Raw genomic sequence first — 26,619 nt, forward strand, 5'->3', positions numbered from 1 at the left:
TCGGCAGCTACGCGAGCGTAGCATTCGCAGTTTCATAAATGTATTCGAAATGTTTCATATCGATATTTCCGCGAAGTTCGGGTTTAAAAGGACGCCCTTAGAAAAGGTAAGTAAGGATAAAAATTTAAATTAACTTTCTATTTTTTTCAAAATTCGAACGTGTTGCTTTTGCTCGGTTTTGTGTTTTTATTCTGTGGTTAGGCATTTTTTTTGCGTATTTTTTTATTATTATCAATATTGTGTTTGATATCAATTTTATTAAATATATAAATTTTTAGAAAATGTTTAAATATTTGTACTTCCCAATAAAATTATATAATTAATTCCCTGATTATGAACATTTTACTCAGTGCTTTTTTGTGAACTTTTAAGTTTTAATTTTATACTACTGGTCTGTTTCTCCGGGCTGATTTTTTTTTTAAACGTTGCCCCACACTAGGATTTTCTCCTGTGTCGTGGGTGCGTTTACAAACATACAAGTTCACAAACACATGACACCTAGACCCGAAACAAAAATTTGTGGATCACACAAAGAGTTGCTCCGTGCGAAATTAAAACCCCGTAGAGAAAAAAGTTATTTCAGTTTTGTGTAGGAATTGTTTTATGTTTTTATTTAATTACTTAGGTAATTTATAATGTCTATTGCACCTTCCTCATTGACTTGTGACTTTGTCGTCATCGTAAAAAGGAAAATCTCTACTTTGTTTACCAACTACTCAAAAAGGAAGAGATTCTCAAATCGGCTGGTATATTTTATTCAGTTATTTATTCAGATAATGTAGGCTGTAGCTTTACTTCCAAAATCGTTTACATCGAAAGCGTACATAAATACTGAAACCCGTTGCTAATATTTATAAATAGGGTCTTTTACTATTTTAATTTACTTATTTCCTGAGATTCGTCCATCTCTCTACACTCATTTTTATCTTACGTAGAAGATCAAATAAATACTCGAGTACATTCTTACTTTCTTATCATAAGACACTATTTTTATTTGCCCACCGTAACAAAGTAACAAAGAAAGTCATTTTCGTAACATAATTACGTGAAATTAAACGTAATTATCATTAAGAAAATAAGATTGCACGTGTAATTCGTAAATGGAGGCATGCACAGCGGAGATAGACTGACAAAACATTAAGTTAAATGTCCGCTAGGCTGATTAGTCAATAGACCGCTTTAGTTTGTTCGTCCGAAGTGGCGCAGTCACACCGCCACGAAACTCGCCCGAGCGCGCGTCTCTTCGTTTTCCCGCCAAACTGTGACGTAACAATCTCTGTGTGATCTGTGGAAATATGACAGTGATTTTTTAATTTGAACTTTTTAATTGTACAATTTGTGGTAAAGGAATAAAATTACAATGACCGCCGGCAACGAGGAGCATGAGCCTCTGATTACATCGTCCGTTGATAACCAGCGTGTTGCTTTTAATAACTCGCCTACTGTAAGTACTAAATTATAAAATTTGTATTATAAAGTATTTTTTCATAGATATAAACCACCTATTTTTTTACTGAAGGATTGACTAAATTGCTTTAAAAATGACATAAGTAGTTAAGTGTATGTCTTTTTATGTTTAAAACAAGTACCTATGTAGCTAAAGACGCTTATTAAAACAGTAGAGTTACTATACAAGTGTGTTTTTGTTTTTTAAATAATTAACTAGACAAGATAAGTCAAGTCAGTCACTCCTGCTAAACATAAAATTAATCTCACTGGCTAGTTAATTCTGCATTGCTAGATGAATATGAATTTTAAAAATAATTTCAATTAAGTTGTGAAATTCCGACGCGGGAAAGCTTTTGATGCTACGCTTGCGCTTTTTTCTTTAGGTATTACATCTACTCATTAAAAAAAAAATAGACGATTTCTAATAACTTACCAAATAATGTATCATACTATACTATAAATTCCATGCCATGTGTTCATCAGACGACATAATTACAATGTTAATTTTACAAGCGAAAGAAAAATAAACCGGAATCAGTGGCTTGAGAATAAAATATGTTACCAAGGCTGTATCGTCGATTCCGTGGGCTAGACGAACTTACAAAAAGTTGGTTTAAAAACTCGTTTCCTACTGCATCGACTCTATGGTTCGAATTTAGAATTCGAATTTGAATTTTAAAAATGTCTCCATCTTTTATAAGCCTTTCCTAATTCCTAGTTTTATTTTTAAAAAATATGTTTGATTTGAATGAGTTTATAATTTACGTCGTTCGTTAATGTTGCGACATATTATTATTAAAGAATTCATTAATTATAAAGGTTTGGAGGCCCTTCACTGACCACGAAACAGTTAAATTGTGGTTATGTCGCAACAGTTGTTAGAGGAGGGCACGAAGATGCGTTGTGGTACTTGTGAACAAAATTATGTTGACCCTTATTATAGTTCACCAACTATAGGTAACTGTATGATGACCACATCATGTTTCTTCATTCTCACATTCTTTAAAAGAGTGTATAGGTACCTATAGCTGTAGGGCACATACATAAATGTACTTAAATGCTTGGCTAAAGTCCGATAGACAGACTAATTAGGTACCGTAGTTTAACAGTTTTAACCCCCGTTGCTACCACGAATAACGCAAGAAACAAAATTATATCTGAAGCTGCCTAAGTGCCTAGTTTTCATTACAAAAAGTAATGATATCCAAAGAAAAACATAAATGCAAAAAGGAAAGCTAAGTTCGATACAAGTTTAACAATTAACCCATGTTGCTACCGAGAATACGTTACTACATTACGTTACGAGAATACGTTACATCGCATTTTTAAAAAGTGCATGAAAGAATTGGAAATATTCACACACTAAACCATCTTCATTAACTCTCAATGGTCTAGATTCTGGATCATGGTCTATTAATTAACTATCTATCTATCATGGACTAATACTTAGTTCCCTAGTCCATGCATTAACTAGAGGACTGACCGACAGACAGACGTTATTAATATTATTATATGTATTTGCTTTAACGTTCAAAAGGGCCTTCCTAGTTTATATGAAATAAATAATTTTGACTTTGACTTTGAATGCCGATTATAAAATTGGTTGCTGTAAGAAATTCTCAGAACTACGGCTCGCTAGCTAGGTAGGTATAGTACGTCGATCTATCGTCTGTGCTATCGTGTAGTCTTTGTTGTTCGTCTTCAATTTAGTTGAATAGGTCACTTCCCTTTGCATACGAAAATTGATTCTCTATACGTAGGTACAAATAGATATGTGAACAGTGCCTAGAATAAAGAACAATATCTATATCTACATTTTTATGACAGAAAAACGAGTTTAATGCTTTATAAAATACTAAACAATGTCCGCCACTAAAAGCTAAATTAATTAATAATATGTCTTTTGTAAAATTCCATGCTGTGACATTTTTACAAAATGTCGGCTTGAATAAATAGGCACCGAAATTTTAATGTTATTATGTATTTTGCATAGTTAGTTGTCTGCCCAGATTTATTGCAAGATAACTCTATTTGGGTAAGATTTTCCGGTGCTTTACTTTGTAAATTATATCTTGTAATCATTGTTTTAGTAGATAGCAAATCATTTTTGTGTGTTTACTGTCCTGCATAGGTGTTTGAACATATCCAGTAACTATTGTTTGAAAGGTTTCTCTCTAATTGTGTGGGAGAGACATGTTTCGGCCCGAATGGGCTACGGTATTATAGGAAACCGACGTGAAATAACGCAAGCGTTGTGTTTCGTTGTATAAACGAGCGAGTTTACCGGAGGCCTAATTTCCTCCTCTTCCCAATCTACCGAATTCCTGATTCCCCAACTACCCTTAAATTCCTAACCACCAAAGCGCCGGCAACGTACTTGTAACATCTCTGGTGTTCATGGGCGGTAGATTGATTACTATAAGGTGATCCATCTGCTCGTTTACCGGCTTATACCATAAGTAAAAATAATTTCACGAGAAGAGAGCAGATTCTCAGACACTACCTAAATACAAATCAAGAGTTCTCATAAACAATTTAGATGTGAATATTTTTCCCGACCATGGTCATCACACTCGCGTTATGTAGTCTTGGTATTATTTTTTATATCTACACATAAATTGAATACATAATTACCACATAGATACGGAGCTTTCGTTCGTCATCTACTTACTATATTCGTGAAACCTGTTGCCGACCCACCCATTTAATTTTATTAAAACTACGCAGAATGAATGGATACCCTTGCCTTATTTGAACTATTTATATTAAAATATATGCACTTATTTCATTTTAGAATCGATATTTAAATGCAACAATACAAATACTTTATTAATTCGTCCATTAACGTTTATTTTAAAATGAAATAAATGGAAAATACGTCTAGAAATTTAATAATACTTGGAATAACAATCGCGAACTAAAATGTTTCACCGTTTTATAGCTTTTATTGTTAGATTTCTCTTGTATTGGTATTATTGAATTATACCTAATATGTTGTGACTTATAAATTAATATTCTCGGCAAAGATTATACAGGAGACATCATTAATTTTATTTGTTTCTTTGCGAGACTGAACTAGGTATTCGTTTGGTTCGTTTTTAAAAAATAGCAGCTAGACAATAGTTACAACAGTTAGGGTTTAGTTGTTGTATTTAATTAGGGCAACCAGCCTTTACCTAGGAAATGATCTACTTAAGTTTAAACACCAAAAAATTGTAGAACTAGTAATTTGTATCTCATTATGTATGATAGAGCTCCAATTAAAATAGTTATTTAATGTAACCATGACTTCAATGCCGAGACATCAAAGGTTGATGGCCGTTATTGACGTATTTACAACATTATTTTTTACCAAATACTTTGTTTCTGTACTTGTGTAAATCTATATCTTGTATTAAATACCATTCCAAAAATCTCTATACTCTCTTCTGTAGTGGTATATCGTTATACGAAACCTCCTTAAGAATTTAACTTTCATCACCATCATCATATCAGTCACTGGCCGTCCACTGCTGAATATAGGCCTCTCTCAATGACTTTAACTTTAGTTCATATAAAATCTATTTAAATTTCAAGATCTGCAAGATACAAACATATATTTAACTGTGAAATACTTCAAAAAAATATTATGACAATAAGTAACTAGTTTACTATTCTATTATTCTAAAACTATCTCATTATGAGTTGTTAATTCAATAGTACTAAAACTTCTCAAATCTTAACCACCCAAGGCTCTAGAATCCTTAGTCTTATCGTCGCTTAGAGAGACTCAGCTGGTATGCTACGCCCCCCTATAATTTTAGGCACGTATTCTAATTACCTAGCGACAAACTTAGCACCTAATCTTAAGCTCCTGTCGACTTACATCAGGTGTTACGTATCTTCCACGTGCTAGTAACTTGACACTGGTTCCGGATACCGACCCCCTAATACCGTTTTGTAATAAAACACCGAATTTAACGTCGGGTTTCTTAATTAGGGGTTCATTGTATTGTTAACGAATTAGTTGTACGAGTATTGATCGATGGGTGTATCCGTGAGAGTATTTATTCTCAAGGGTGGAAAGTCATCTCGTCTTCTCTCGCCAGGGCAAGGCGAGGGGAGTGTCAGACTCTTACTGACTAAAAACCACCCTGTTCCTACTCTTGCTTTTCGAGCTGGAGCCCCGGTAAACCTGCTAGGTAGTTCGCAGCTCCGGAATTTATACACGATAGCAAGGGATATTGTTTTACGGAAGTTCTTTTATAGTTCTTCGTATCAACTTGGCAACATTTGACGCGTAGTACTTTGCAATTATCTTTAGTTCGTCCCATAATGCATGTACAATATGCTACGTAACCTAAGCTGTGCTGTTCCATGCGTTAAGTTGGAACGTTTATCGGGAAACTAATACTTCCCAGAGGGGAAGCAAGTGTACATTACGCTACTAAGTACTTAGCGATTAAACAATACATTACACTGTTTATTCCTTGGTAATGTTTCAGTATACCTCATCAAGTTTGAGAGTTCCTTATTGAAGAGTTTATATATTATTTACTTTATTAAAGCGACTTTTTTTTAGGATCTTAATAATTTATGTTGTCATTCTCTAATTTTATGAGTCTGAGAGTGTTTTCGAATTATTATCAACTGCAATATCCTGTCTACTCCCCACCTTAAATAGCATACGAAACATTATCTAAGCAAAATAATACACAAGTAAATGTATAGGATTTACACTAAAATTCATCTAATTCAAAGTCAAAGTCAAAGTCAAAGCATTTATTTCAATTAATCCTAAATTAGGCACTTTTGAAACGTCAAATTAAATTGTCCGTCAGTCTGTCTGTCAGTGAAGCTAGGTGCTCGTTTATTTTAATTATGGCAAAATCTACATAATACCTATGTTATCGTTCTCTATTATTTTATTTATTTTCAGCCGTGATCGTCCCACTGCAGGGCAAAGGCCTCCCTACCCTCCTTCCACTCGTCTCTATGCAGAGCTTTCTGTGGCCAATCCTTTTCATAGGCGTCGAGTTCATCCCGCCATCTCCTTCTGGGCCTGCCGCGACGTCTATTGACGTTGAGTGGGCTCCACTCAGTGGTGAGTTTTGCCCACTGTTCGTCGGACATGCGGCAGACATGACCAGCCCAGTTCCACTTTAAGCTTGCGGCTTTCTGACCAACGTCAGCGATTTGAGTTTTGGAGCGCAGTGTAGAGTTCCTTATTCTATCCGATAATCGGACTCCTAATATACTGCGCTCCATAGCTCGCTGGCAAACCTTGAGTGTGGACTTCTGATGTTTTGTCAAAGACCAGGTCTGTGCACCATAGGTGAGGATGGGGAGAATACATACGTCCATGAGCTTCCTTTTTAATGTTAATGGGAGGTTGCCTTTCATTAGGTCTCCCATGGACCAATAGCTTTTCCAGGCGTTCTCGGTGCGTCGAGCAACCTCTTTTTCTTGTCTCGCCTGGAAAGAGACTAATTGGCCCAGGTAGATGTATTCCTGGACGTATGCAATCTCCACTCCATCTACTTCTAACCTATGTTTTGAGCTGTTGGTCATTACCTTGGTCTTCGACATATTCATCTTCAGTCCAACCTCAAGGCTCGCTCTGCTGAGTTCGTTGATCATACTGCCTAGTTCTGATGCTGAAGAGGAGAAGAGCACTATGTCGTCGGCAAATCGAAGGTTTGTTAACCTCTTCTCCCCGACGACTACGCCTCTCGTACTCCAGCATGGCGCAAGCTTTTTAAACACCTCTTCTAGAGTCGCTGTGAAGAGTTTGGGAGATAGCGGGTCACCCTGTTTGACTCCCTTGTGGATAGGAAAGGATTGGCCTAACCTGTGTAGCTTAATGGCTGCGGTGCTTTGGTGATATATATTCTTTAGAAGGTTAATATATGTGAGGTCAATGTCTTGGTTCTGTAGGGCTGTGAATATGGAGGAATGGGTGAGACTGTCAAAGGCTTTGGAGTAATCAATGAACGCAATGTATAGTGGAAGCTTAAATTCGCAATATTTTTCTATTATTTGGTTGAGGGTATGTAAATGGTCTGTAGTAGAGAGGCCGCGTCGGAAACCTGCTTGCTCGGCTGGCTGGTATTGGTCTAGTTTGTCGGATATTCTGTTTTCTATTACTTTAACTAGCTTTTGCCCGCGACTTCGTTCGCGTGGAATAGTGACTTCCGGCAAATTTTTGGTTTTAACCACATAGTTCCCGATCTCGCGGGATCTCTTCAAAAATGAGATGTGGAAGATATTCCAGGGAACTCTTCAAAAATCAACATAATGAGCTCTGCGTTTGAATTTAATAGATGTATACTCACTTAGGGCATTGAAAAAATAGTTTAAAAACGGACTTAAACTAACTTAAAACTAAAGAAAGCTACGAATTACGAATTTATAACAATTAAAAAAGAAACTATATTACAACCTATCCTCTATGCTATAATAACCAAGCTTAAACTAAATAATTTAAAAGAAACGACTTAAATCTAATCTAATTAATTTATAAATTAGACTTACAATTTTATTAAAAAAAACTAACTACAGTAACTACTAATAATCGATATCAAACTAAACCTACGTTAAATAGTTTAACCAAAAAACCAGGAAAACCCAACAAATAAACTTATTAATTGACAAATACAACGAAACCAATTTAGAATATACGAAACAGCAGGACCACTACAGACAAATAATCATACGACTGATAATACACTTTTTCTACGATAGTACCGAAGCGCTCGGCCGATACCCAACCAAATGAATGTAACGAAACCATAGCGCGATCTATTTCGATCCCAACGCCATCTATCGAGGATAAAGACAACTTGGATTATTTATTTATACTCCGTTCGGGCATTTTCTTTGTACTAAAAGTTTAATTATTATTTTTTTCATACCTTTTTACTATTTATTTACTTTTTTTCGATGAATTAAAACAATAACATGAACCGAAGTCGTGTAACGATCGACATAGAATTATCTATACTCCGTTAGAGCATTTTCTTTGTACTAAATGTTTTATTATATTGATATTATTTTTTTCATACCTTTTTACTATTTATTTACATTTTTTCGATGAATTAAAACAATAACATGAACCGAAGTCGTGTAACGATCGACATAGAATTATTTATAAATAATTTATTTCTTATTTTTATATTTTTAGCAATTTTTGAAATAAAAATATATCTATGTCCTTTCTAAGGTTCTAAACTATATCTGTACCAAATTTCAACCAAATCCGTCAAATAGTTGCGGAGATTAATGGTATAAGCATAGAATGTTCGACGTGATTCTTTAATTTGACATAACTTTTTTATTTATGAACCGATTGACATGAAACAAACACTAAATGTAAATTTAAGCATCCCACAATATATTCGTGAAAACCGCATCCAACTCGGATCAGCCGTTTCTGAGATTAGCGCGCACAGACGAACAGACAAACAGACAAACAGACAAACAGACAAACAGACAAACAGACAAAAAAAAAGTTAATTACATTTTTGGGTTCGACATCGACATAACAATAACCCCTGCTATTTTTTTTATTTTTATTTTCAATGTACAGACAGCACTTTTCTACGATTTTATTATATGTATAGATAAATGTTTATATCTCTATCTATCTATTTATCTATATCTCTATCTCTATCTCTATCTATTTATCTATATCTATCTATTTATATCTCTATACATTGATTTTTCTATTCACCCATTCGACTAGCTTTTAAACACCATGTGCCCAGAGAAGCAGGTGCTTACGCCTAATTTCGGACAAACTTGTTTAAATACATAACTATATAGGTAACAAATTAGCATAGATATGTAGACATCCTGCTTAGCAACGTGACATAGTAACTAAGTCTACCTACTTTTAATATCACAGATGAATGAATATAAGCATACCCAAGCGAATCGCTTGCTTGATCTCATTGATGGTCAGACAAAATGTCTTCCATATCTGTTACATTCAATATCAAATCATTGAGTCATTGAGTCATTCATTCATTAACTCCTGATAACTTAAAAATGCATTACTAAATAAACCATTGAGCTTAATGAAACTTATCATTAACGGCTTTAATGTTCCCGAAATATTTGACAAAATGGACTGTAAAATTGCGTAACCAAATACCATTGACATACAATGGACAAAGGCTCGAATTACTCAGACAAGGAACTTGGAATGAGATATGTATCAGAAACTGAGTATCAAATGTGACGTAAGAGGTTATCGACTAGTCTGCTAGTATGTAAGTAATACCTATGTCTGATAATATTGCATACAACTCATAAATATTGTGCTTAAAATAAAACGTTAAGTATCTATTTATATCTATCTACTTGGAGTAATAATGTACTAAGTGCAATGTAATGATAATGAGTGTAATTTATTATTGTATTTAATTAATTGCTTTTCTTTGTAATAACTATCGTGACAGATACTACGTCACGCACGTTGCTCGTGAATATGAGACCCGGTGTGGCTTGAATCTAGTCGAGCTTTTCTCAAAGACGCGTGACTAAGCTGTGCATTTTAATCTATTTAAATTGCTTTCTTTGAAAGTTAGTTATTTGTATTTTCCATATCATTTTTGTTGATTTTCTGTATTCTGTCCTACCAAAAAAAATCTTTGATTGTTTTAAGCATACCTATTGCCATTTACGTTTCAAACTAGATGTTGTCAAGTGTGAGACCAGATTTCTCTTACATGCCTCTAAATGTCAGGTTTCAAAGCTGGAAATATAGCTAATAATAAAATGCTTTGTATGCATATTAGCAGGTGTGATTTTGAAAAAGGTGACTTGTATAAGTTGTAGATAGCCAAGTTTGACCGGTAGCGGTGCTAATGTTAAAAATTTTGTGGTATACTAATCAATTTATTTAAATTTTCTGGGTAATTAGAAGTTTTCTATTGGAGCTAGAAATCAGTATATGGTTAAAAAAGAGATGTTAGGTAGTATTATTGACTATGTTGAATCCTTCTTTTTCTCTGTTCTGTGGTTGAATCTACGGAAGTAGGTAAAGTTTATTCTTTTGTGAAATGAAAGTCAATATCATCTACACTTGTACCATTTTGGCAATGCTACAAATATAACAATCGTATTTGTCTTTTCTTCTTAAATTATTTCTTCTGATTTATTTCGTTGTGTGATCCAAGACAGTTATTTATGTCCCTGGGACGCACCGGACTTTAGTGTTCCGGTGTTTTCATGATTGTATGTTCTATGTTTGGCGGTGGCGAGTTTGTCCCAATAAAAAAAACAATTTGTCACTTATCCAAAATAGGTATCACAGTAATGTCATTCTTCCCAAAACTTTCGGAGATAAAGACATCATGATGAGACCATTTCATACTGTGGAAATAATTATACACATTATAGACCTCTGTTATTAAAATTATTATAACAATATCGATGACAGCCCACTCTGTCCACTAGACACTTGGTACTTACCTTACAGTCTCTACACATGTGTATCAACTAGTCAAACAGGTTATTGACCTGTAATTAATCAAAACTTAAGTTGGGCTGTGTATAAAAAACGTTAAAACCATTCCACGTTTTTTATAATGTTTAATACTTTAGAGTCGCTCTGTTTGTGTTTGTTGATTATTTGATTAATCTTTTACATAGAAGGTAAACAAATAATGCTGTAAGATTTTTTGCGTAATATGCGTAATTCTAAGAGCACGTATGAAAGCAATTCAAATCAAATCAAATTAATTGTGAATTAAGTTCAGAGTACAAACTTTATACCAGTTCCATTGTTAAAAGTATTTTTAAAAAGAAAATTTTGTTCATATCACTTTCTCTATTTTTTACTAACATTACGACGAACTTAAGACGGGATATTTACCATGTTTATTTATGTCTATCTGCCACACTCAGAGTCATTTAATGGTTACTTAACCCAGTCCTTAGCAACTGTTTTCAATACAAAATCGCTAGGAATAGTTTAAAAAATCATTAAATGTCTCTGACTGCGGCGGTAAGAGTTTCCGATATCTCGGCACTGTTGCAAGCGCCATGATCATGATACAATTCTCTATTCTTCTCCAGGGTGGTCCTACTCCAGAATCTACGCCTCGCGGCAGTGGCGGTGAAATAACCTTGGCAATACCAGCTCATCGTAACTATGGAGCCATTGGAGGGATTGAGAAGGTCACTTACACGTGGGCGGACATCAACGCCTTCGCCACAGAGTCCAGGTCCAGGTCCAGGAGAATCTGGAACTTCTGGAAGCCGTCCGCCAGTGGAATGTTCCAGCAGAGGAAACAGCTGTTGAGAAATGGTAAGTAGGCTTTGAAAATGTTTGAATATGAGCGTTTGAGGATCAATGGCAGAGTGACTTTTAGCACATACTTGTGAAACACATTATAATAGGCTGGTAGTCTTAAGTTTGTTGCTAAATTAGGTTTCGCGAAAAAGACTATCATTGCGGGTGCAGCTTATTTTTCCGCTGATCAAAATTATGTCCAGTCTTTTTATTGTTATTATCGTAGTGTGATGTTTTAAATCCTTTAATAGTTTTCCTCGATAAATGGACTATCCAAAACAGAAATATTTTTTTTAATACGGACTAGTAGTTCCAGAGGATAGCGCGTTTAAACAAACACTCTTCAACTTTATGTAATACCAATAAGTATACGATTAAGAAGCTAGTTGGATATTGATAAATAAACTAAGTAACAAAATATATATTAGCGTAAATTATTTTATTGCTCATAACGAAAGCGCTAAAATCTATTCGACCATTCAGTTCTACCGTGGACTATTTCTGTTACTAAGCAAAAGAACATTTAAAAAATGGCAGGAGACCCATCAAAATTAAAATGGCTTCGCGTCTAGTTATAGACTACTTGTTTTAAATACCAACAAGATAAAGATCAATAAATAATTAATTTACCTATCTATCTATTCAAATCAATCGTTGCTTGTCCAAAATTGTTTGTAGACGTATATATTCTAACTTAGTTTCTCACAAACATAAGCAGGTAATATCAGGTATCATATCAATGTATAGATTGTTATCTAGAACAGAAACCTTGAAATCTTAATTTCAGATAAAAAAAAACTTAAGATTTTGGTTTCAACGGACTTAACAGCAGGTCCAAAGATTTAAATATGATGTTGAAGAATAGAAACTTCTGTAACTTGATAAGACCTTAATGAGCGATAAAGAGATAAGGACAAGCCTCCAAAGTGGTCACACTAGTTTTGGTGGTTTTTTCCTAGCATTATTGAGGTAGAGATACGTTTTTCAAAATCGTAGCCCATTCCGATTAATTCAGAAATCAAATGTATACTTAATAGTTTCTTACCAAAAAGCCGTCGATAGAAGTATTTCAGGATAGAAGTATCTTAGTCAGTATCTAGCCATGATAAATTAGAGTGTGCATGGAACTTGTTGGCCGTTCCTTCGGGGCGAACAGGGGTGTGGGTTTGCCCACTGCTTGCAACGCATATGAAATTAGACAATGATGATTGATGATCAATCTCGAGATATCGTGAATAATAATTGTATAATCATTGATAGAAATAAAGTAATCACACTACTTTTAGACCAAAATTTAACCTGTCTTAAGCATCTACATAACTAAAACATATCCCTATCTTCTTTAGTCAATGGCGCGGCATACCCAGGCGAGCTTCTTGCCATCATGGGCTCATCAGGTGCCGGTAAAACGACACTCCTCAACACGCTCACCTTCCGTACTCCAAGCGGGGTGCTGTCCAGCGGTACCAGGGCTTTGAATGGACAGCCAGCCACTCCTGAGGCGTTGGCAGCACTGTCGGCTTACGTTCAGCAACAGGACCTGTTTATTGGCACACTCACTGTCAAGGAGCATTTGATATTCCAAGTAAGTAGCAGATAACATTATAGGTATACCTTTTAGCTATCCAGTGAATAAGTATGATGATGGAATGATAGTTTCAGCTTGCATTTTGTTACTGTTGAAATTAATTAGGTATCAATATCTTAGTATCCGGGCTTATCGGCTTGTGTCTTTCTTTATTTATCAATCAGAGGGCTTAGTACGAGTTTGCTTTGCGTTAAAAGATATCGAAACGAAACCGCGTTTGGCGTTCTGATTCGTTGGGTCATTCGAGCCGTCCAATCAGAACGCCAAACGCGCTGTCGTTTCGAATTCGTTAAGCGTGAAATAAACTCGTACTAAGGGTACTGATCACTATAAAATGGAAACTGATTAACTATGGCTACAAAATTCTCAGTGTGTTTAATATTAGTTTCAAGTTTCCCAAAGCTTTACTCTAAATAGCCTCTGTCATTGCACGCTTACCATTTACTGACTAAATAATTTGTCATTGCGAATTCGCTCGCATTCGATTGTGATCCAGTTGACATTTAGCTCTACCTAATTTGCTACTTTGTACTTTGATCTAAAATTTATTATGTCAGAGTCAACTTCTCAGAGTAAAATTAAAATACCTGCTAAGGACTTTCTTAAACATAATTAGCACCTCCTATAGACATTTTTTGTTATTTTATAGCTTTAATATTCAAAGAACATATTCTTTAACATAAAACACACTAAGGGTTTCCTAGAAAAGCAAAAATAGACATCATCAAAATCCATCAAGCAGTTTAAAAGCTTTGAGCAGCTACACAGACAAACGGCTGTATTATACGACGAGAAGCGACGAGTTGCGTGCGTCCTACATACTGGTATTCTAAAATTTTAATAGGTAACATTATGGAACCGGTTCGCCTAAAAATAAAATCAGTCATTCCCAAACCAGTGAGGCCTTGACACCAACACAAAAAGCTGTACGATAGAGAAATAATTACTTTATGGCTACAAATCTTTTAAACCTATGACAAACGAGCTCTTTTTCGTATTTGGTTTAAGGAAACAATTGTTTTCTGCATAACATGATTTTAGTAAACACTGGTACTTAAAAATAGGATATACTTTAATCTGTTTGATTTCGGGAAAATAATTAAGAAGAGATATTCTCGAAATAGAATGGCTGATAAGAAATTTTCAGTGTTGACTGCAGGATCTGCAATGTGTCACAGGTTCGATTCCTGCACGATGCGTTTGTTTGTGGTCAACAAATTGTTGTTCCGGGTCTGTGTGTAAATGCAACCACTCGACATGAGAGAATCCTATGTTGATCAATGTCTTATTTAAAAGAGAAAATATATTATGAAAAAATAAATGTAAAATTCTTCGACTAGGTCTAGATTAATGTGATTCTAAAACCTTTTATTCTATTCTAATTTTTATTTACCATGGTGTATTTTTTTCCATAGGCTATGGTGAGAATGGACCGACACATACCATACGCTCAACGCATGCGTCGTGTACAAGAAGTAATCTCTGAGGTAAGATGTTTCATAAGAACCTACTTAATTAATTAATCTAGAAATCCTACAACTGTAATCCAAGATTATAGTATAAGAAAGCGGATATAGGGTACCTCCGGAGCTGCGGATTGCCTAGCGGGTTTGCCTAGCGGGCTCGAAATGCAGAAGTAGGAACGAGGTGGTTTTAGTCAGTAAGAGTCTGACATACCTCTTCCCTCGCTCAAGGCGTGAGAAGCTATTGGGTGATTATTCCCCTTGATAAAAGTAAAAAGAAAATAAAAACTACGGTAGCTAATGTAATGTACAAGTTGGCCAACTAACGTGCAGTAGCAAGATGTACCTCACAATGGCTTATATTTACAATAGGATTATATTCAGTGTTTGATGGTATGAATGGAATCTTTAGGTTTATTTAAAATAAATTTTGCGCCAAACTTCAAGAAACTATTTAACATGTAACTCGGAGAGTCATCGTTATATCATTTAAAAATGTCGTTAAAATTCAATTAATACCTAGATAGTAATTATAAACGAATTAATATGAAAGGTGGAAAAAGTTTTCTTACAATTTTAGTGGTTTCATTAGAACATTTTTGATGAAATTTAATTTCTCAGACATATACGAATATATAGACAGATCGCGACCTAGGAGTTAGCAAGATTTCATATTTATTATAATTTTTTTACCTATTTATTTGTGAAACAAGAATGTGCATATTTTTCGTCAAAAAGTGTCATTACATAAAATTATATAAACAGCAACCTGGCTAATGCAACTAAGAATGCATTAATTTGAGTAGAATTCTTTGTTTCATACATTTTTATTTATGTTTGCTTCTTACACACAAAACGTATCTCCTATTTGAATAAGAATTATCAAAACTGCTACGAAGTTTACCTAGGTCGTTTCATATCTTTATGGGAGGGATAAAAAGGCAATTAACCTTACATTGTAGGCGCCAACTATTCATCTCAAAATGTGTAGGATCGGGATCTTGGGTTTCAGCCCGATTGCCCAGGTGGCCCAAGTGGCCTAGGTTGATTAAATTTCCACCTACTGTAGGTATCAATTCTGTGGATTCTGGACTTGTGCTCGGTTTTATGATAGTGTAATTTGTGAAAAAGTTTATTAAAGCAATCTTAGAAACCGGTGCATCAATTATAAAATGTTAGTTGAGCCAAGGAAATTTTTTTTAATGTGGTAGAGCCATGCTTCAGCATGAATGTACTGGGTTGACCGAAGGCCATAGCCAAGACCACGGTTTTACAGAAAACTATTGTGTGAGTGAAGTTACTGGGTGCCCAGTTACCCTCCTCTTCAATCTTCCCAATGATTCTTAGGAAACGGTGTTTCACCGGTCCGTGGGCGGACCTGTAAGCCAGGATCTACAGTAGATACTACCATGAAAACACCGGAACACTGAAGTCCCAGGCGACACTAGAGACATGAATTATAATTGCTTACCATCAGTTGATCGTCTGCTCGTTTACTGGCTTATTAAATAAAAAATCAATTAATATGTACGGAATTCCTATTTACAAACTGATTGTAGTAGGTACAAAAAATAAACATGAAAATGTCACAATCTACATAATATAAATTTGCACCTGTATTTAATACGATGCAAAGATCACTTTTTTTAGGAGTTCTTAAGCATAGTTTTATAAAGATCCGGCTACATTTATCTAGTCATACGTGTTTGTTAGAAAAAGTCCTTGAAATTCAGCTTAGAAGCTTTTTGTCTAGTTATTTATTAAGTTTGCTTACAGAGCTTTAATGAATAGTTGTACTTGTAGTGTAAGAAATATGGCTATCTCGACATATGAAGAGACTGTTGAATAATCCTCTACCTTGAGGGGAAGTTCATCCACTGCTGAACATAGACCTACCCCAATAATAGGAGGTAGCCACAACACAATCTATGCTTACAGTTTGGAACTACCAAGGTGTGTGTGGTACCAATGTTTGAATACCCGTTCATGAATGCTTAAAAATGAGTGTTCAAACATGAGTTTGGGGATAGCAGATAAGTCATTGATAGTTTAGATGATGCTTAGTAACATCTATCTCATCATTAACTGGATTACGAGGTATTCCTTGTCGAGTTCAAAAGAGATTGTGTATAGGTGTTTCTTTAGACTCGTCGAGTTCAAAAGAGATTGTGTAGGTATAGGTGTTTCTTCCAGAACCCAGGTTGAAAAATCCAGAGCTCATTAAAAGTGCTAATTTGTATCGTATCCAAAAACCATCATGTTCTTCCACCACTAACTGAAACCATTTTGTCCACAGCTGGCGTTAACAAAATGCCAGAATACGGTGATCGGTATCCCTGGAAGGTTGAAGGGTATATCGGGAGGTGAGATGAAGAGGCTGTCCTTCGCCAGTGAGGTCCTCACTGATCCTCCCCTTATGTTCTGTGACGAACCAACTTCGGGACTCGACTCGTTCATGGCGCAGAATGTGTTACAGGTAAATTGGTTAAAGATAAACTATCATTATAATAATAATAAAGCGTTAGGAATATATAGAAAGGAAGGAAAATACCTAAGAATTCTGATGGAATTATACCATGAGTTATTTTGCATTGACAATGTCTACTTATGTCTTTCTTCCGCACCGATTGCTTACCATCAGGTGATCGGATTGGTAGTTTGCCAACCTTCCCATAATAATGGCACTCCATCTATATAAATAGATAACTGACATTCTGATAAGATTCAGTGCCTAATGACCCAAATTTGTGACAATTAAAAACACTTAATTAATTGTACTCCTTTGCCTCCAGGTACTCAAAGGTCTAGCCCAGAAGGGTAAGACAGTGGTATGCACCATCCACCAGCCGTCTTCAGAGCTATACGCCATGTTTGACAAGCTGCTGATCATGGCTGATGGCAAGGTCGCTTTCCTCGGCTCTCCAGACCAGGCTAACGACTTCTTCAAAGAGTAAGTAGCTTTTGGATCGCTCTTCTTTTCTATATCTTCTTTTTTGTTAAATTAGATGACGTTTCTTTGATTTACGATAGTTTAATAAACTGTAATATAATTTGAAGGCAATTAAAAAGAAAGAGTTATTGTCAAAACTATGCGTTCACATTCAGAGGAATGAGAATTATTTAAAGGGCTAATTGCAATTTAATGGAAGCATTTTACTCGACTGCTCTATAATGGATATAGGTTCCTCACATTCAGACTAAATGTATTCACAAGAGATTCTACTAAAACCTTTACTTTCCTTACTTGCATGTTTCTTCAAACTTTTTCCTTCTTCAGTAATGTCAATTTGTTGTAAAAATCGCTAACTTCCTGTTCCAAAACCGCAAGATTCTCACATGACCTGCGGTCGCCATGTCGCTAAAGTGTGACCTCTTAAGACACTTTTACGTAACCGAATACTTACGTACACATAATAAATTGGCTTATACCCTTAAACTGACACAACCCTCCTTCCACTACGTAGTTTTGTCACGTTTTTACGTGGCTTACCTATTTATGTCAATGCTTACTACAATAAAAACAAATGTGTCTATAGATGATCTATCTTTATTATGAGAATGGAATTTTGATCTTTTATATAAACATATATCATCATGAATCCCTTTTTAGCTTATCTCTATAAAAACCTATAGATCCGCATCAAAAATATCTGGACTCAAGAAATTCCTCATTCTATTTTCTCTCACTATCTTTTTTACTCAACAGCTACTAACTTACGGAGTCGTATCAACTCAATCATTAGTCTCAATCAGTGTCTTCCGTCATCATAATTTTTTGGGGGTATTTACTGTCCATACCATATCATCTGATCAAGTACTTTTCGCATCCAACAGTCATACGCGTCGTCTGATATCGTCCACGTATTTCACAAGTTTCTTAAATATCTTTACTTAACCAAAACATTTGCCCTCAGACTAGGAGCAGCCTGCCCACCGAACTACAACCCGGCAGACCACTTCATCCAACTCCTGGCTGGAGTACCAGGCAGAGAGGAAACCACTCGTACGACTATTGATACTGTCTGCACAGCATTCGCGCGATCAGAGGTTGGCTGCAAGATCGCCGCTGAAGCTGAAAATGCACTCTATTTTGAAGTAAGTATCAGCAATTAGACAACTGCACTTATCAATTGATCAATTTCAAACAGATGAGTTCCATGAAATAAAAGAAAGAGGTTATTGACGTTACATATACCAATTATAGCTCCAGTCTTCGTGCCCTAGATATTTTTGAAAATTGAAAACCTGTAATATATTATTGTTCAATCTTGTAAATTAACCCATAGGTACATTAAAATTGCTAGTTTACAAACGCTAAGCATACTTAATCAGTATGTTCAAATTAAATTATAAGCAATCCAGTGGTTGCATTATGCTATCGAAGATCTCACTGACTTACGTAAACGTTTTTATTACCTCTTCTACCACCAACTTTATTTAAAGCGACAACAAAATAATCTGATATACCTACTTACCTCTCTTACCCCTTACTTTTATTTACATTTTGGTACTTAATATCTCCTTTTTCCTTTAGCGTAAAATCTCGTCCGGCTGGGCAGACCCGGCGTGGTCGGAAGCCACAGCGATCCGCGCGCGCCGGTCCCCGTACAAGGCGTCGTGGTGCGCGCAGTTCCGCGCCGTGCTGTGGCGCTCCTGGCTCTCCGTCACCAAGGAACCCATGCTCATCAAAGTGCGCTTCCTACAGACTATTGTAAGTATACCGCCATATCTTTTAGTTTCCATACATGTATTTAGTATAACATGCATTTAGAATCACAATCGCTACGTGAATTCTATCATGGCACGAGTTACAGGGTACAGTGACATTTTTGGGATATTTTTAGGCACTCATATTCGTAAATGCTGGTTCAGATCTATCTGAGTCAAGACTAGTGCACGATTGATTTGTGAAGGATATAAAACTGTGATAATAAGTTAAAGATTGTGCATTAACTGTTTGAGAAAACCGTTTAATAATACAGTGTTTGTAATAATAGAACTATTATCTATCGTAAGTGGCGTCTGCAGGTCTACCAAAAGTATTCTAATACATCATTCTCATATTGTTCTAGATGGTATCTATCCTGATCGGCGTTATCTACTTCGGGCAGCACTTGGACCAGGACGGCGTGATGAACATCAACGGAGCCATCTTCATGTTCCTCACTAACATGACCTTCCAGAACATCTTCGCTGTTATCAACGTAAGTTAAATCTTTTATTGATTTTGTGACATTCTCCCTCTCTGCTTACATTATTCCATTAAACTTCATACTCCTACACTTTTTACTATAAATGTATTGTTTTAGTTTTATGCTTGTGTCTATTCAAGGTGATTTGTAAGTCCATATAAGCTGTATGATGGCAAATCCAAGTAATCTAAGTTCGTTGTAATCTTTACATGTATTAAGTGACTTACCAGTACCATTAGTACGAGTTTGCTTTACGTTTAAAGTAATCGAAACGAGAGTGTATTCGGTGCTCTGATTGGTTGGCGCCAACCACCCTAAAGTTACAGGACACTACTTTAAAGTCTTTAAAGTCCTGATCAAAATTCTAGTAGCTCTCTCACATTTAAATGTGAAGAGCCATGTTTCCTTTCTTAATATCTAACCCCCAAAACGCCGGCAACGCACTTGCAACGCCTGTGATGTTTCGTGTGGGCGGCAGCGATTGCTTACCATCAGGTGATCCGTCTGCTCGTTCACCGGCTTATACCATAAAAAAAAACTCAAATTAAATCCCATATCTTTTGTCCGCAGGTATTCTGTTCAGAGCTACCAATATTTATACGGGAGCACCATTCAGGGATGTATCGAGCCGACGTGTACTTCTTGTCTAAGACGTTGGCTGAAGCTCCTGTGTTTGCGACCATACCACTAGTGTTCACTACCATAGCGTATTACATGATTGGACTGAATCCTGAACCGAAGCGGTTCTTCATCGCTTCGGGATTGGCTGCCCTCATCACCAATGTTGCTACTTCGTTTGGTAAGTTTGTTAATATTCTAATATCGCTACAGAGAGTCTTTGATATCTTTACATTTTATGAAAATAATGTCCCATTCGCTTCTGTCTATATGAACGATATAAAGTGTAAAATTAAAATACCGGTGGCCAAACGCAGACTTATTAACGCTAAAAAAATTACGAGATGATTTTTTGATACAGTTTTCGTCCATACATTGACTGATTCCTAAAGAATGTTAGGTACATCATTTGTGTTGAGGCGATTAAACAAGCAGGTAGAATTTACTACAAAAACTTTAGAACATCAAATAGATACTTATATACCTGTCTTTGCAATGAGTCAATGATGAGTTTTTAGTTAAACTGCTCAATGATGACCAAAATAGAAATAATATATTTGTGGTTTAGCCAGAAAACATATCGTAAATTCCTTAAAAGTTCAACGATTTGTTTAATTGAATGCTAAATGGACTTTAGACCAGACGATATTGCACAACATAGGAATTCATAGCAATTGTTACAGAACCTAATTCCATTAGATAACGACCTTAAATGACGTCATAATAACTACTCGATTATCTAACACAGAGTTCATTCTTCCCGTAACTAATAATCTCAAAAACTAATAACATTTTGTTCACATGAGTCAACAAAAACTGGAAGTAAAAACAAGCTTGTCCAATTATAGTAGAAACAAGGTTACAATACGAACTAAAAAACTGTTTAAACAATATTGTGCAACAGTTTTATCAAAGAAACATTAAATTTCTAGGCCCTAATAGTTTTTTAATTGTATTGGTATAATCTAATGAAAGTCATATTTAATTACTATTTCATCATTACTACGTTTTTTTGATAATTAACTGGCCCTATAACGGAATTTCGATGTTAATTCGTAGGTACTATAATGTTTTAATTGATGTCGCTTATGTAACTTAAAAGTTACCAATTTTAAAATTAAAAAGTATTTAAATAGAAAGAAACATCGCTTGAGTCTTGTATGTTTCAAATCTGTCAAAAATCATTATGCATCAAGTCAATTGGACTAAAATCAGTCAGTTTCTAGTCACTACAATGGAAACTGACCCATTACTATTACTAATAACATTCAAATAAAAATAAACATCGCTTGAATCTTGTATGTCTCTTAAATCTACCAAAAATCATTACGCATCAAGTCAATTGAACTAAAATCACTAAGTTTCTAGTCACTACTTATGGTAATAGACCTATTCACAACATAGAACCAAATCCATAGCCAAAACTTAAAAATAAAGCCTCCACCTTCATACACGACTCAAAGCCATCTGCTAGTTTCAAAGTTTCTATCCACAAAACTTAACACAATATGGCCACGGATATTTTTTTAAAGATCCAAAACGAGTTTAACATTGCGCAACGATTTCAGAATGGTAGTCTTCGTAAAGAATGTAGTTTTATCTTGAACCTTATTTATTTGTACGCGGCTTTTCAACTTGTTTACGTACCGTATGTCTGGGCAGATGGCGCTTGCGTCGTTTTTGGCGTGCAACAGATTTGTGTCATGATTAATTGTGGGAGGAAGGATGATTAATTGGTTGCTTTTGTTTTATTGAACAATGCTTTTTTATGATTTGTTGATCAAGTTGCAAGTGAAACTACTGAGTAAGGGTCTCGGGTTAGATTCCCGGATCAGGCAAAGGCAAATTAGGGGTGGTTGTGGGCTTATGGTTTGTCGAAAATTTGTCAAGTCAGTAACGCGGAATTTGTAATTATGTATGCTCCATGATGGTTTTGGTAGTCGGTATTATATTCTACACACACCTAACGTTTTATTGGAAAGTTGTGATATTATGTTATTTCCATATGTAATTGTAGTACTAACTATTGTTAAGAGAAAGGTATTTGTAACAGAGATTGCACATATCACATTTCTATAACTTTGGCGGTATTTTTATGTATTGGTTTTAGTTGAATGCTTCATTGATTTTGTGGACAAGCGTGTGACTGTTGGGCACGAGCTGGTCTGTCTTTGTTGAAGGGAAAGGCAGATGTATTATAATACCTTCACCTACATTTTTTTCTTGATAATAATGACACGATACATGTCATTAAAAACACATCGGACATGTTACTTCCATATCACAGAAACGATTTGGATAACTTAAAACGGGATACTTACCATGTTTATTACTTTTTATGAGTTTCCGATATTTGCTGTAAATATCCCGATTTAACTTCTAATGATATTTCTAGTGACGACGTCAGTTTAAAGAGTTATATTACAAAATGAAAATCATAGGCATAAACCACCCGGAGCTGCGGACTACCTAGCGGGTTTACCGGGGCTCCGGCTCGACAAGCAGGAGTAGGAACGGGGTGGTTTTTAGTCCACTCCCTCCCGCCTTGCCCTGGCGAGAAGTCATTGGACGATTTTCCCCTCTTAAAAGAAAAAAAAAGCCATAATCCACATCATCAATCACACATATCTACACAAAGTATAAACAGTGTAACTACACACCACAAACATCTAATAGTTTTCACACAATATTTCCCCGATCGATATGAAATATAATCGGATATGAATTTCTCCAGACCGCAGTATCTCAAGTATCGTGCAATATAAAGTGTCCACCACACGGCACAGTTAGGCGGTTTTCTATTATTTACATAAACACGTTGGAATGAGGTGAAGGCCCTTTAAACGTATCATTTGATATGCTAACAGGAAATCGAATGGTGTTTGTGAATATGTTTAGTAAGATGGGCTTCGTATCAGCTGCATATATGTATAAGTCAAGCTTTTGGTCGATGGTAGCATGACCGGTTAATCAATGAGTCGCTTTTGACATTGCAATGAACTAGACTAGGGCTGGCAAACGTTTAAGGTACGCGTCCACAGGCCCGCATGGTACGCATCACACGCACCACAGGCAACAGATTTTAGTTTGTCCTATATAGAAACTTATACAACTGCATCCACTGATCCGCATCGTACGCACCCCATCATCGGCAATGCCTACATGCGATGCGTACTGATGACGTTATACGAAATGTGCACGATGCGTACGATGCGTACGATGTGGGCCTGTGGATGCTTACCTTTACACGTTGACGTACCAATGAATGAATTGATTAGTTGTTCATTAAATTCTTGATTAAGTAAACTCACGTGTTAGATTTTAATGATTGCTGTGACGAAACTTTGTTTGGTTAAACTCGTTTCTTAACAGAATTTGGTTGTTAATAAAATTGTTTTATTGAATGAAATTAGCGTCGGGCATATGAATGGAAACTTTCCATGCTTTAACATGTTTATATGTATATTATTTTGTATAATCCATCCTAGTTCTTTAAAATCGTTGTATCAACCGAGAAGGTTAAGACCAAGGTTTTTTTTAGATAAAAAATCGTTTTCGATGTGTTGTACACAGGTCATTGTCAAGGTGAAAAGATTATTTTAAGTCTTTGACTGCCAATAAAAAACTGTTGAAGGCAAATCCTCTGCTAACTCGGTCACCGGTGACCACCACGGCGTTCAAGAATAACTGCCACTCCTTCTATCTCGATATTTTCAGTAAAGAGCTAAAGCTCTAAAGCTTTTTTTGACGTATTAAAGTCTTATGCCCCTTATTTGTGGCAGGAGGCGTCCACAGAAGTCCCTGTATACGTAAATATTGTTTTAACGTCTATCTATGCTCCCCAGGTTACCTGATATCATGTGCCAGCAACAGCGTCAGCATGGCGGCGTCCGTGGGACCTCCCATCATCATCCCCTTCATGCTGTTCGGAGGATTCTTCTTGAACACTGGGTAAGTAATTACTTCCTTACTTCTACGTTCCTGCTTTTTCACAATGAGTCAGTTTGGTCTGTGAAGAAAATTATGTAGTATCATTTGTTAAGGTATTTTGTAACATGTATAAGATTTATGCAATTTTCAATGTTTACTTAAAGAATTATGCTTTTATGATCTTTGTTTTCATACTATACTAAAAGACTAAATCAAATTTAACTGTTCGGACTGGGATCATTTTGTGCTTAAATGAAAGTTACAAGCATGAATATTGTCTTATGTTGAGAAAGACAAATAGAGCAAAAGAGGACTGATGTGGGCTCAGTCAGGAAAATCTTTCTCCAGATTGTACACGTTTAGATATTATAAAAATTTTTAATGTTAATTATACTCTTCTTTCTGTAGTTCCGTACCACCATACCTGGGCTGGATATCGTACCTGTCGTGGTTCCACTACGGCAACGAGGCTCTGCTGGTGAACCAGTGGTCGGGCGTGGAGACCATCGCCTGCACCCGGGAGAACTTCACCTGTCCTGCTTCTGGACAAGTCGTCTTGGATACTCTTAGTTTCTCTGAGGTAAGAACATTACTTATGTAATGGTTTTGAAGTGGTTTTTTGATTTTAAAGGTTGTAATGTTTGCCTCTGTTTCTAGTAAACGTGATTTAATTTGGTAAATTTGCCTCTGTTTCTAGTAAAGGTGATTTATATTGATAAATAATTTTGTATATGGCACTGGTTTCGATACCAGCGACAAATTTAAAATGGATTTAAAATGGGAACTAATCTTCTGTTGATGTTCTTCTGCCATCATAATTAGCTGAGCTGATGAATATTAATGTTAATCAAAGTTTCAGATTAACCGACATTGTTAATTTAACATTTATTTTTATTTAATTGATTATATAAAACTTTACCACCTAGCTTAACTGACAGACAGACTGACGGTTAAATCAATTTGTCGTTTCAAAAGAGCCTAATCAAAGATTAATTGAAACAAATGCTTTGACTTTGACTTTAGCCAAAACTTTTAAACTCAAATGAATCTCAATGCCTATAGAAATAAGACGTGATATATTTACTAATCTATCTTTCCTCCACAGGACGACTTCACAATGGACGTGATCAACATGGTTCTCCTGTTCATAGGGTTCCGGTTCCTCGCCTACCTGGCGCTGCTGTACCGGGCGCGCCGGGCCAAGTAGATACTTCCAAATACATAGACATATTGTAACTAAATTATACATAATTAATAAATGATGGGAAACGTGAATCTATGTTTGTTTTTATGTTCCATTTGATAGGGAAGTGTTCTTTTACTGGCAAGCAAAGTTCTTAGAAGTATGATGTTGAAGTATGATGTTTGTCACTATTGTGTAAACAAGGCGGAAATGAGAATGAGCCCTTAGCTTCATAAAATTTAATTCTTCTTTTTGTAATCATTATTTTATGTATTTTGGTCAAAAATACACGTGTAACTATATTTATTAATTAACTGTCTGACGAATTAAATTAAATGTTTCTTTATACACTCACTCTTACATTTCCGATGAGATTAAAAAATGTGTTCAAAAACAGCTGAAACGATTTCGCGAAGACTTTCTTTGTTGGATTTGTTATTGTTAGAAAAAGGTTCAAAGGCGACACAAAGTTCGTGGGGTCCGCTATTAAATCATATATAAATACATTAAACTGTACCTATTTAAGATTTTTGTCCGATATTGAGTTATATAAATCATCTCAATATCACAAAAAATGGCACTTTGATCAATCTTAGCCTTTTAACTGTCGATATGTGTGAACAAAAATCTGGTTATATTCATAAATTGAAAAATTTATTTATGAGCTGTATGTTTTTGTGAAGCATTCTAGAAAATATTAGAAATACCTACATAATATATTCTTAATTGTACGTTGTTGTGTGTTGATTTATACATAATTTTGGATATAATAAAGGAGACAGTTGAAAAAATATGATTCTTAATTAATGAAGAAGAACAATATGTATTCGTGTTGAATTTTTTACATAATTATGTAAAAAATATAGTAACTTGTAAAATTAGGTATAGTAAGTTTTTGACCAATTGAAATATGTTTT

At 35.4% G+C, this 26,619-nt stretch overlaps 1 protein-coding gene across 2 annotated transcripts; it reads left to right on the forward strand.

The window, feature by feature from the left end:
- On the forward strand, positions 1-25,794 carry LOC118267199 (protein white). Of its 2 annotated transcripts, none has more exons than XM_050703145.1 (13): positions 1-106; positions 11,512-11,743; positions 13,075-13,313; positions 14,732-14,803; positions 17,076-17,255; positions 17,572-17,729; positions 18,694-18,874; positions 19,314-19,490; positions 19,852-19,983; positions 20,542-20,770; positions 24,435-24,540; positions 24,928-25,099; positions 25,625-25,794. In XM_050703145.1, exons 1-13 carry the CDS (start codon positions 50-52, stop codon positions 25,724-25,726), a joined length of 2,037 nt encoding a protein of 678 aa, XP_050559102.1. In that variant the 5' UTR covers positions 1-49; the 3' UTR covers positions 25,727-25,794. The 2 variants fall into 2 exon arrangements, with proteins under 2 accessions (XP_050559102.1, XP_050559101.1); XM_050703144.1 differs by lacking the exon at positions 1-106 and adding an exon at positions 1,168-1,444.
- Positions 25,795-26,619: the final 825 nt, after the last annotated feature.

Source organism: Spodoptera frugiperda, chromosome 23, assembly GCF_023101765.2.
Source record: "Spodoptera frugiperda isolate SF20-4 chromosome 23, AGI-APGP_CSIRO_Sfru_2.0, whole genome shotgun sequence".
NCBI lineage: Eukaryota > Metazoa > Arthropoda > Insecta > Lepidoptera > Noctuidae > Spodoptera > Spodoptera frugiperda.

Coding starts and splice junctions, on each gene's coding strand:
- LOC118267199 (XM_050703144.1), top strand. CDS start 1,361: ATGACCGCCGGCAACGAGGAGCATGAGCCTCTGATTACATCGTCCGTT. Junction 13,314..14,731: donor AGGAGCATTTGATATTCCAA/GTAAGTAGCAGA, acceptor TTTTTTCCATAG/GCTATGGTGAGAATGGACCG. Junction 24,541..24,927: donor GGATTCTTCTTGAACACTGG/GTAAGTAATTAC, acceptor TTCTTTCTGTAG/TTCCGTACCACCATACCTGG.